This window comes from Scophthalmus maximus, chromosome 13 (genome assembly GCF_022379125.1).
Source record: "Scophthalmus maximus strain ysfricsl-2021 chromosome 13, ASM2237912v1, whole genome shotgun sequence".
Lineage (NCBI taxonomy): Eukaryota > Metazoa > Chordata > Actinopteri > Pleuronectiformes > Scophthalmidae > Scophthalmus > Scophthalmus maximus.
Window position 1 is genome coordinate 7,958,834 of NC_061527.1, and position 13,184 is coordinate 7,972,017.

Consider the following 13,184-nt stretch of genomic DNA (forward strand, 5'->3'; position numbering starts at 1 on the left):
CCCTTACTGCCAGTCAATCATTCGTTGAAGGCCACAGCCTATTTGAGTATTGTTGCTGACCACGTCTAATGGCTTCTTCCAGCATTATAATGCAGGACGTCACAAAGCGAATGTCTCAAACTGGTTTCATTAACTTGACGTCAATGTACCTCAGTGGCCTCTCCAGTCACAAGACCCGAATCCATTTAAACCTTTGCGATGTGGTAGAAGAGGAGATTGGCATGATGAATGTCCACCAGAAAAACCTGCAGAAATAAGACACTGTTGTATTGTTAGCTGTTAAATCTGCAACTACTTAGGTGCTGCTTTTGTTTTTTGTTTTTTCAAAACCTAGAATCACATTAGATACACTGTACAGGTATAAATATTCATTGCATTTGCATTTTCATTAAAACCAAGCCACACCGTGTGGTACAGGTTCAATGCTAGAGAAGATTAGATGTTTATCCTTTGGTTGCACTCTCTATATTGTCCAGAAAATGTTCAATATTTATTTTCTCGTTTTATCTGTACTTTCCCTGTCATTATGTGTATGGCTAAAACTGCAAGCTATCCAGAACCACATCCCTGGTTACAGTCGAGTGTCCCCATTGTCTTGCTGGTTCTTCCCAACTGAACACAGGACTTAAGAGGTTCTGTGTCGCTATGGAAACCCTGAGTCTGAAAAGGCACTAAGGTTTCAGAGAATTTATTTGAAGTTCATAAACAATGTGCAATTAAAACTGATCTTATCATCGGTTCCAAAATTGCAGGCTCTTTATTTATAACGTGCGTTTATTTTGAACATGCAGTGGAAGGAAAGTGGAGGCAGCCAAAGAAAGTGTTGCATATGCATCTGGATACTGCACAGGCTGACTTTCACACAAGGTGAATTGAAAGAGACCGGCCCGTCGACACATGCGGACACAACATTTCTTTGTACACACCCACACAAAAGTCTCTCCGTCTTCTCTCGTGGACCCACTGACTGTCTGACCCTCCACTCCACCTCTATCATCCCTTGGGGTCTTCTGTCCCCACATAAAAGAGATTCAACTTGTATTCTGCCGTAAAAAAACCACAACACAGGAAATGACAGATACCTGGGATGGTGGATTTATCTGCTGACCTCTGTCAATGATGCTCTTTGTTTGTGTGTGAGAGAGAAAAACAGTACAGAATGCTTTTCACAGTTCTGGTTATATATAGAGATAGAGATCTAGCTATCTCTCTCTCTCTCTCTCTCTCTCTCTCTCTCTCTCTCTCTCTCTATATATATGCCTTTTCATACACAAATTTTTATATATATATATATATATATATACGAGTTTCTGGATAAAGACTTTTTGAATCAACAGCAAAATAAATACAACCCTCCCTGTTGTGCTCCTTTAGAAGCTCCACTCCACAAATTCATGGTTGTGCATTGCCAAGGTGTCAACAACAACTACTGGTCTAGCTGATCAAAAGGATACCATGGATAAAATGTATGATGTAGAAAAACATGCATATGTCATCATATACTGTTTACTGCTGTAACTGCTAGAAAATCAATCATCATTAATCAAACTACTTTGCTAGAATTGACAGCTAGCGGACTATGAGGAGTTGTTGGCTAAATATGGAAAAATAATAAATTGGATTAGAATTGCTGACCTTTTGCAAGCAAATGTTTGCAGTTTTTCTTTGATAGATGACTTAATCAGTTGTTGATTAATATTGCCATGATCTCTTAATATTTTTAGCTGTATATTTTAAAATGTTGAATTAAGCTCTAATCCTAGTAACAGCTTTGTTAGCATTCAGCTCGCTGTTGTGTCAAGTGTTTCTCAAACCTCTGTGCTTGTCACCAAATTCACTGCAAGCTGAGCTTGCCTTTTTTGCTTTCTGCCTGAACGCTGCATCTGCAATTCCAGCTCTGCAAACTGAAATGCAGAACCAGCCGAACCATTAAAATGCCACGGCAGCGATACAGAGAGAGATGTATTTGCAATCTGCCACGTGGGCCAGCTGTTGCCCCCCCCCCCCTTCATCCCTCAAACCTCCAGGGAAGCCTGCAGAAACTTCCTCGCCAGCAACCAAGGACAAAGGCCTCAGGGGGAGCTGGTTTTTAATTACTGGGCCGCCGTCCTCTGAATCTCACACCAATAGATTATTGAACTGTGTCCCACCGAAATGAAGAGAGATGAGGAGTGTTTGATCGAGCCAGGTGTGTCTGCAGGGAGGGGCCGAGTCTTTATCAGGCCTGGCTGACTGGCAGTCGTATGACTAAGAGAAAAGACTTAGTCTTGTGTTTTTTTCTTTGCCTGTCTTACTTTTGCAATTAGCACCTTTCTTTACATTCTAAATTCTTCATTGCAAACATCCAGGCATTCACTCATTTATTTGGGAGTTTTTCGAAAAGGACTTTTTCACAGCCCCCATATTGTAGATTGTCTGGCCTTCCCTATAAGGAGGAGAACATGATTCAAGCTATGTTCAAAATTCAATTGGAAAAAACAACGTAGGCGTTGGATATACTGTACACAGTAGTTTGTACCTCAGTCAGCACAGTGGGTGTTAACCCAAATGATTTTTTTCTAAGGAAGCCAGGAGGTGCCTCAGTGGAAATTAATGGCAGACCTTTAAATTGCCTGAAAAGCATTTTATGTTAACCTTCACAAGGAAAAGTTTGCAGAGCGCTAGCAGCGAACAGCATCCATCTTCATCTTTCATACTTCCTCTGAGTGTGTGTGTGTGTGTGTGTGTTTCTTGTTTCTTTCTGACGAAGATGCATCTTTTTTCTCTAAAGACAATCAAGGTGATGTCACATCACGTTATTCATAACTTCACAGGTGCTGGTTTATGCAGTTATTAGATTGCTCCTTTCTCTCTCTTTTCATTTTGTGTCATTGACTTTATTTGAGGTGTTTGTGATCCCAAAAGCAGTAGTGTGTCATGTTCGATACTGACCTGACAATGAAGAGCCTCGCTAATATTCTGGCCGTCCGTCATTTAGCTACCTCTCCTCTCTCAGCCTACCTCCCTCTGTCTGTCTGTCTGTCTGTCTGCCTCTTTGGATAATTTCGTCATCCTTTATATTAGTGCTTTTCATTCTCTATCATCTAGATTCTCATACGATCTTATCATTTTGCCTCTGATTTCCATAACAATACAAACGATGCTGCCGGACTCTCACATGGAGGAGCTCCAGGGTCATGCACTGCGACAGACGTGCTCTTTAACACCCCTTCTGCTGGTTCATCACAGTCTCTGGTCTCTAATCCCACGATGCAATACTCAATGGCACATTACTTGCTTTTGTTTCTTCATTCCTATCCGAGGCAATGGTGTTGAAGTGCATTGAATTAATGCAGTTGATCCACAACTTTGCCACCTTGAGAAAACCCTCTGACTGAGAAAAGGATCAATAATCGGGTTTGACAGTATGTGGAGATGAGTAACAGATCTATAAAGATTGTTCTCATCAGCTTTAGGATTTTGTTTTATAGTAAAACTTGCTGAGAAACCTGCTGCTTGGACCATTTAAGACGCCCACGTACAGTTGATTTGAGTCATATTGACACAATGCTGATTGCAGTTTAGTTTGTGGAGTCTGAGGAGAAATAATCAATAATTATTTCTGAATTTGAATGGGATAAAGGTGAATATGTTGTCTCTTATTAGAATCCAAAAGCCTGTGCTGATTTAACACTGATACAACCCTCTCATTTCTCCTCCTTCAGCTCTCACACTGGTTCCCAAATAAATCAATTAAGTGCAGTTTGTTTGTGGTTGTCAAGAGATTTATTCGACCAAATATAGTATTTATATTGACACAGTGAGAGATGCTGGAATGTCATTTTGGTGGTAAAATCTCTTGAAACCTTTCACCATGATTGTTCCTTCACCTGACACCTTGTGTGTAGTGTATGTTTTTGCTGTCAGATTCTGTATGTACCGCTTCAGACTAATAATACAATTGGAATAGACCAGCTAGGACATTGTTATCTTATCCAGTGATCAGTTTCAACACAAGTGGCAGTTCCTGAAGTTGTTAGGTAAAACATTTAGCTTTCTCTGTCTAGCTGTGCTCCCCCCTGTAATTAGTTTACACACTCAGTTTGACTTTGTATCCAGCAATTTGTCTTCACGGTTGCCTCCAGGGGTTAAGCGCCAGCAGCATCACATCTGATTGGCTGGGCTGTCACTCCGGGACTTAGTGGGCTCTGAGTGTTCAGCTGCCTGAACCTGGCACATTTCGCTCCCACCCCATTGGTTTAGGAAAGCCTGGCTACCTCTCTCTGTCGAAGGGTTCACCGGCCAGCACCCGAGGGCCCCATCCACACCCAGGAGTTACATAACCGTCAGAAGAGAAGGGTAACGTAATAGCTCGCTGCTTTCGGCAGAATGGTATAATAAGGAGATGGAGCTGCTTCTGCGATTTTACATATTTACATTTTAATCATTTACCCACCACTTAAATCCAGAGAGAGTGAGAATGTGAGAGCAGGTAGGTGGTTTATTATGTTGTTCAAAAGGCATTTTGACAGGATTGCTGTTGATGGACAGACTGACTCATGCTTCTAAACGAAATGTTGCCATATTGACCTTGTGCTGCGAAGCTCTCATGAGTGTTGGCATAAATTTTACTCAGTTATTCTGAAGATGGGTTGAAGTTATGATACACGATATCTCTGTTTTTCTTTGCCGGTCATACTTTAAGTATTAACACCTTTCTTCAGAATCAAAAACAAGATTAGACTCAGAAACCTTTGGGTTTTAGACACAAAATCCCAAAACCCTAACAATGATTTTAACATCGATGCATGGAGGAAAACCCAACAATTCTGTTTAACTGTCCTTAGTTTCAAATTTCTGTCTTATTATGTCAGCGACATACTCATCGCTCCCCAACAGAAGTTTTTCCCAAGTACTTAGAACAATGTAACCCCCCCACTGTTGTGTAGCCCATCACATCTGCACAGCTGTCAGATTCATCTAAACATTTTAATGACCACCCAGTGGACTTTTGGGGAGTAATATAGAACACTAATAATAAAACATTAAAATGCAGCATTAAAACAATGCAGTAAAGTAAAACAATTATAAATCAAACAACACTACACATGTGGTTAATAAAAGGGTGTAGTAGTAGAACTATTAACATGCTCTTTTTTTTTTAAGAAGTTATTTCAAATATGTCATTAACTCTGTTAGTAAGAGGTTTAGTAATGTACCTGTTTTGTTTTCTAGTCCAAATGTCTCCTCTCTTCTCCTCTACTTAGTGACAGTGAGTCCTGATACTGTACCACAGTACACTGTAGTAGCATATCCATTGTAGGTACAGCCCGGTTTTATTTCAGTGGAAAAAACCTGACCTGTCTACGTGATACCGCAGAGACTTGCAGTGGGACAGCGAGGCTAGACTTCACCAAGGTCACGAGTCCTCAGTGTCAGCTCACCTCAGAGGAGTGACCGGTGGTCCTAAATGTGCCTGGTTTTATCTTCCCTCCCTATGGCGACAGAGGGGAAGCTAACAGAGCCTAATAGCCTGGTAGGCAAACAATAAGTGGACAGAGGATTTTAACTGTTGGCTGCAGGAGCACACTTGACATGGGACAACTCCGGTGTCAACGCCGCTGTACCCACTTCTGAATGATATGTTTTATCGTAAAATGACAGGTGTTCGCTTTGTGTTGCCTCCAAGCTTAATATAAATGAAGGCACGGCTCCTGGGGCAGTGATTAACATTTAAAATAGCCCCCATTAAACATCTGCCCTTTTACTGCTTTGCTCTTCAAGTATTGCAGCCGAAGCAGTTTAGTTTCAGCCACTGGAGTCTGTTCTTTTTCACACGCTGTGGCTGAAACTGAAAGCATTTTTGTTCAGTTAAAACAGAAGAGAGCAGCTAATCATCACATTTTTAACCACCGACAGTTAGATTGTTTCTACACTGCTTCAGTTGCTGTAAGCCTAACCCTTTTTTCCTAAATACTTCAAACTGCATTTGTATGAAAACGTGCTAAATAGATAATCGCTGAAAGAAGGGTGAGCAAAGAGAACGGAATGAATTTCCAAGACGCGATTGTAAACTTGACCAAAGAACTGATCCTCGAGATCAAACTCGAGAATATCGTGTAAACATTTACATTTTGAAAGTAAGTCCTGAAATACGAATAAACAAAACACAACATTCTTAACCAATCATAAATGAACCATGATTTATGAATAAACGTGATTTGCCCGTGTGGACACTCTTGTATGGCTGTAATGTGTCTCCAGACACAGAGAAAAACAAACCCTCTTGACTGTTGAATGTGGAGGGTTGCGGAGGTGGAGTGCAGGTTTGGACACATCGGTCACATCAGCACTTTTTATTTTTAGCTGCACGTGTTAAGTAGGTTACCTGTGGGTGAGGTCTGAGTAATGGTATGTCTGCCCAACAAGCCCCCAGGCTACAATTAGAGGAAGCATCTGATTCCACTCTGTTTACATATAACTCTGCCCTCTCTTTTATCTCTCTCTCTTTTTCAACTTCTGTCTCAATCTGTCTCTTTCTGTTTGTTATCTGTCTTGATCTCTCTCTCTCTCTCTTTCTCCCTCTCTCCCACCCTTGCTCTTTTCCTCTACCACTATTTCTTTCCTTGCTTCCATCTCCCTTTCCCTTCCTGTCTTGTTTTACTGCCTTCACTCTAGTCAGTTTAAAAGCCACCAGGGAATAAATCTGATGGGTACAAACAATACACACACACACACACACACACACACACACACACACATACACACACACACACACACACTCACTCACACTCACAGTTCAGACTGATGCTGTATACAGTGTTGATGTAATCTCCCGTCTTTGATGCTCTTTTTAATGCTTCCACATTGATATCTCCCCTCAAAAAATTATTTTCATCCGTGCTCATTTGTGTACAGGTGAAAGGTGAGTGTATGTGCGCCGGCCGACATTTGTTTTTCGTGTAACAGTCTGTAGTTTCAACTGACAGATAAGTGTTTGTGTCTAAATGAAAGTTTGCCTGTACTTGGTTGCGTTGACATCTCTGCTGTCTTGCATCCAGCAGTGCACATTTGTGTGCATGTGTATGGACTGGCGGTCATACCCTCATATATCTGTGTATATAGTCCTATTTTACACAGGCTTTATGGTCTAATGGGCTCTTTGGTTTTGCCTCGTCACTCCTCTGGAGCAGCTAACTGATATTCGCATGCACTGGTTTTGCCATTCAGGAAGGATCCAGCAATCCTTTTCTGTTTTTGGTGTAAATCATCGCACCACAAACCATCAACCACTCCTCTTTTTCAGCAACTAAAAGAGGAACATAAAAACTAAGAGGATTACCTGGAACCAAAAAGAGCCTAGACTTTTCTTTAGATATGATGCGGCCTCTCTTTTGCAGCCCTGTCCTTACCCCTGTCTCTAAATGCAGTGAACACATGGCTATCGGCCCTCTGGATCTCTCCGTCTGTCTCCATTTACTCACCTGTGGTGGCAGTGGAAAGATATTCAGGCTAAAGATCTTTTTGGATGATGGAGGAAGTGCTGACAGCGCTTAGCTCTCTGCTTCTAGCTGTCAATGCCAACTTCAAACTCTTTTCAGCTTTAGAAGACGATGACTTGCAGGTTTTGTACAGTGTGTGGCGTTACAGGGAGAAAATATACTTTTGGATTTGCCCCATTAAGCCTATAGTACAGAGCCTGTTGTCAAAATTCACAGTATAAGGTATCTGTGCACAGACTGTCAGAGTTCTTTGACCTGGGCTTTCCAACACATTATTGCCACTGGTACTCGCAGGCATCGTTGGGTTCATCCTGATTATCCGAACCAGTACTGCTCCTGCACGTTTTCAGGTTTATTCTCTCATTTGTATTTGCACTAATAGTGTATACCAGCAAAGTTGAACTGGGGCACTGTGATTGGGAACTGTTGCCGCTTGTGAGGCTGCAGTGTCTCATGAGCACCTCAGCTCAGCCTCCCTGCAAAGATCAAAGAGCTGACAGTTTCACCAAACACACACACACTTTCACACAGCCCTCACATCCATCCCAATAAGCAGCATATAACTCAGTTAGAAAGAAAAAGTCATGCACTAATCAGCTCAGGGCTGCAGTGAATCTAACATAACAGTCCACCGTAAAACAAATCGAACGACAGTGACGTGAATAAGTGGAAGACGTTCTACAACTTACTCATTCTATGCCCATGAGTGTTTGCCTATGGTGATAATGACAGATCTATCAAAGATAGATAGATATGGATTAACATCAACATTCCCACAAACAGTAATAATCAAGTAACTAATAAAAAATAAGTTAGCATATCTCATTTAATTTTTTCTCAATTAGCCTTCATTTGATATAGTCATCACAGTTGAATACACCTATTCATGTACTCTACACCTAGCAAACACTATAAACTAAACACACTTCTCTACAGTATGTGTGTACAGTATTTTTTTTCCTCAGCTCAGCAGGACAGCAGTTATTTTAATAGCAGGAAGTGCACATTGGTGCATGAAATATGTGAACCATCACTCGGAGAAAAAAAGGCTGGTCTTGTTAGACGGCATACTGAGACCATATGGCTTAAATGTGTTTTCATGTTTTTTTAAATGAGAGATGGAAATTAAATAGAAAAAAAGTATATAACTGGGAAGAAAAGGAACTGGAGAAAGCAGGAGAGATGGAACAGTAGAAGATGAAGTCAAAAATAGGGGAGGACGTGGCTGTAGAGAACAGGAGGAGATAAATAAGTAGAGGAATAAAGGAGATGGGATTAGGGAATCCAACGAAAGAATGAAAAGCAGAGAGAGAGAGAATGACGCCAAGACATAGAAATGCTTCAAGACAAGAAGGACGGATTGAGGGAGATTAAGCAGAGTAGAGGACGTCCTATCCTCTCTTTTTTTTGTGTGCTGTTTTTTTGAGTAATGAGGCTGTTAATTAGTAGAGGCATGCATGGTTTATTAAATCAAAGTGTTTACAACTTCCACTGTCAACCAGATTCGGAGTGGTCCTCGCTGATGTTGCCATGGTAATTACAGTGTCACAAATTGGTTTCTTATTAATGGGCCAACTCTTAAACTGTAAGACATTTATCATTAGACCATAATTATTTCAAAGTAATGTTTTTACGTGCCGAATAATTAATTGAACTTGTCTATATGTGGTTGTTCTCTTCTACTACTAGTACAAAATAAAAGTATTGGAAAAACATCCAGTAACTCACCCTTTAATTTATCAGTGCGCTTTGTGGGAATGGGGGGTGCATATGTCAGTGTAAGCCTCAGTTTAGTACTGTATGGCCTTAATGTAAGTAGAGCTAAACCTGATAATCACCAGTATTTTCGTTTGGTAAAATGTAGCAGACTATTTACTGGAGCCCACAGTGAGATCTTTGCTTTAAAATTTAAACCAAAATAATTGGTTAATTTTCTGTTGATGAACTATTTGATTTGTCAACAATCTGAAGTGCTTCAGATTAACTATTAATTGAGATTTACTTTCTTTGAAAACTATCCTTTCCATATATAACTCAAGGTATCCAGATACACCTTATGTTCAGTCATTTTGAACTGATGAATGTACTTTATCAGTCATTTGTGTCACTTTTTAAAAAATGTGTTTTGCTGTCAGTTTAAGACAACCATGAACATGTTAGGGGGGGACAGTCAACGCGGCCGTCATTCCTGCCGCATAAGGAACACAATGTAAAACGGTTAGTTCCATTTCCGACATATAATACACAGAACTGCACACCACCTCCACACGACAAATCTCATTAAACCATTACACACGGTTCTGCCAGCAGCTTCTAGAAAACCCATTAGTGTGTGTGTGGGTGCGTGCGTGCTTGTGTGTGTGTGCGTGCGTGCGCGCGCGTATGATACTTGTTTACATGCAAACATTTTACTACATTTAGCTTATTGTTGACTGCAATATCAAACATAAAGTGGGTTACTAAAAGGCTGTTGTTGTTATTATCAATGTCAATATTCTGTTATAAACCTTTGGCTGGGTTTCTTTTTGAGATTACAAATGTCTGTGTTCTATTATATTATTATATTAGCCGAAAAAGGCTTAGATGACTAACAAAAACAAATCGACAGCGATATAAACAAATGGCCATGTAACATTAGTTAAATGAAATTGAATTCAAGGACAACTGTACTGTAACTCAATATTTTCATGTGATTAATCTGTAAGTTGTTTTAATCATTTTATCAATTACTTGGTATATTAATATTTAATATATTAGGATGTATGTAGATGTAGTAAAATACTAATAAAACCAGCAAATATCGATATTTGAAAGAAAATGCCTGTAATAAACTTTTTTTATTGATATCAAAATTTTAAAATTGTTGCAGATTTGTGTCAAGTAATCAATTACTTGTTGATGTTCTAAAAAAACAAGAAACTCCTGCACAACAGCCATTAAAAAAGCTGTAGAGTTAAAAATATGCACTTAACATTTGTCTTTAAAGGTCACTGACATTAGAAAGGTTAATTTCTTAAAGGATAAGTTCTCAGTGTACAACGATAGGAAATATGTACACTGAAAAAAGGCTCATCGTGCATATGGCCTCTAAAAGGGGTTGTTTGTTTAGTTTTGCTCTAATCATTCCTCATGTTCATGCTAACCATCCACGTGTTCAGTGGAAGAGACCGGGACAAAGTCTACAGTCCTCATTATTAGCAAAAAAATAAGGGACCTCCTGACCTTTCACAATATGAGCGTGACAATTCTGCTATGTTTGCCAAACATGCAGCAGACCGCCTTTCCCCTCTCACATACTCTTTTGTCAGTAAAAGAGGAAAGGGAAGACGCAAGAAAGATGAAATTTCTCACTCACACTTGCTCTTGTACACACAAGTCTCACAGTTTGTCTCTGATACACACAAACACACATCAAGGTCAGTCAGGCTCAGGGCTGGTTTATCTGCAGCTTGCAGTGAGCTGTTGGAGAATGCCCTGCTGCCAGTCTTCTCTGTGGTACTGTTTGCACTGTGTGTGTGACAGTGTGCAACTTAGAAAGTGAGAATAGAAAGTGAGGGAGGGGATGGCAGATTGCCTGTGTATGTGCTGTTTGTGTGTGTTTGTGAGTGAGAAGCACACAGGAAAACAAGCCACCTCGCTTGGTATGTGTGTACACTGCAGTGGCTCTGGATTAGAAAAGGCAGACTATGTGACTGAGGCCTGGGGAGTGTGCCGTTGCAGGGGGTATCAATCTTTGCTTCTCTTGCAACTCATGAATCCATTGAGAAACAACTGTTTGTTTCAGAGAAAACTGCTTTTAATTTGCATTTCCTTCACCCATGAGAGAAAACTGAACATGACTGGAACTTGGTCACATGTCTATACCCTGTAATCCATGTGTTTTGCAGGACTCAGCCCAGGAAGGTGTCATCACCCGCGACATCCACCGCACCTTCCCTGCTCACGACTACTTCAAGGACTCTGACGGAGATGGACAAGATTCACTGTACAAGATCTGCAAGGTGAGCTCGAGTTATGACCTTGAGCTTGTAGTTGGCTGTCAGTAACTTCCAAATTCTTTTAATTTGATTAAATATGCACTGTATTGTTGTATGTGACCTCCTTTTCTTTATGGCATTATGGAGCAGAATGCGTCTTTGTACAAACTCTTCAATGCTGGGTTTGAACATTTTTGAAATATGCAGTAAGATGAAAATCTAATTCTGAAATATGTGCTTAACCTTCTTCTTCTGTGTGTCAGTTCCTACTAAGCCAGTCATTCGTTTTTTTTCTCTGTTTGTGGTCTGGCAAGGCTCAGCAAGAATTTTCTTGGCATTTCATGTTGGCTCTGCAATATATAATTGACAGTACTCGCCTTCACTGCAACATTAACATGAACCCTTCCTACATGACATACAGGATGTACGCAACCCTCAGTGGACAGTCATTGATCTTTTCTTCCAATTTTCTAAGTGGAAATACTGTACATGGTGGTTGTTATGTAATTGGCTAATTTTTCTAAAACAAACCACCAAAAATGGTTTCTGAATATCCAATTTGAAGCAAGAAATTGGGTTAGCAGAAAGATTTGTGATTTTATTATAAAAACTTAAGGCTTATGTTGAATGGTTAAGATTTGGATGTTTTTTGTGGCAGAGGTAAATTCATCCTTTTAACAATTCTGAATTATGCAATTATTAGTTCTGCAAAGTGCTGCCAGGCTGATCCTGAGGAGATGACTTTGAGGCTAAAATTTAGAAGAAAATCTCAAATGAGAGAACCTCAGTTTGTCTTCATGCAAATTATTTATAGGCGCCTTTCAAAGCACTCAAAAAGACATCCACCAAGACAGATAAATATACAAGCAGCAACGCATCACCAAAAAAGCAGTAATCGGTTACTACAATAAATGGATATAAAATTCCACCATAACCAGTGGAAAAAAATCCAACCAAATATGCCAGTTTAATGAGATGCATGTTGAGACGAGATCTGCAGGAGGAGAGATATTCCTGATTGTCATAATGGATGAATGTTATATGGGAGAGAACAGAGATGAAGGGCAGAGCGACCGAAGGCTCTGGACCCCATGGTAGTTAAACGGGCAGATGCTGTGGTGAGAATCTGGAGACCAGGAGTAATGTGTTTTATGGACGCAGTTTTAGTAACGATACGAGCAGCTGCATTCTGAACCAATTTATGTTTGTGTAGAGATTTGCAAATAAGACCAGAGAGAACAGGAGACCCTACCTAACCACAGTAGAATTGTCAGCAGTCTAAGAGAAAGTATCAATTTAGTACCAACAAAGAGAACCTCAGTTTTATTGCTACTGAATTAGAAAATGTTGCAAGACAGCCAGGATTTAATTTCAAGTTAGTAATCAGAAAGGGATGGGGTGGAAAAGTAGAAGAAGGCATGGTGCATAAATAGAGCTGGTTGTCATCCGCGTAACACTAAAAATAAGATTTAATCCCAAATTCCCTCAAAATTTCACCTCACCCGAAGGGAGAAGGTAAATAATAAATAAGAGGGGCCCATAAGAGAGCCCTGCGGAACACCACCAGTAACTAAGGTGTACTGGGATCCGAAGAAATATGATATAAACCAAGCAAAAGCGGTCCCAGTGTTTCCAATAGGAACTGATCTTTCAAGGAGGATTTGAGATGGTATCTATGGCTGCCATCAGGAGCTCATTGGTGATTATCGCCCAATTTGTCTCTTTA

The 13,184-nt window shown here is 40.2% G+C and overlaps 1 protein-coding gene across 4 annotated transcripts in view; it reads left to right on the forward strand.

Moving 5' to 3' along the window:
• The window catches only part of rabgap1l (RAB GTPase activating protein 1-like), a 95,811-nt gene that overhangs the window by 47,335 nt on the left and 35,292 nt on the right, over positions 1-13,184 (forward strand). For all 4 annotated transcript variants that reach the window (XM_035648872.2, XM_035648871.2, XM_035648873.2 and 1 more), the window contains one exon: positions 11,369-11,482. In XM_035648872.2, coding sequence (XP_035504765.2) covers positions 11,369-11,482 — 114 coding nt within the window. The remainder of the gene's footprint in view (positions 1-11,368; positions 11,483-13,184) is intronic.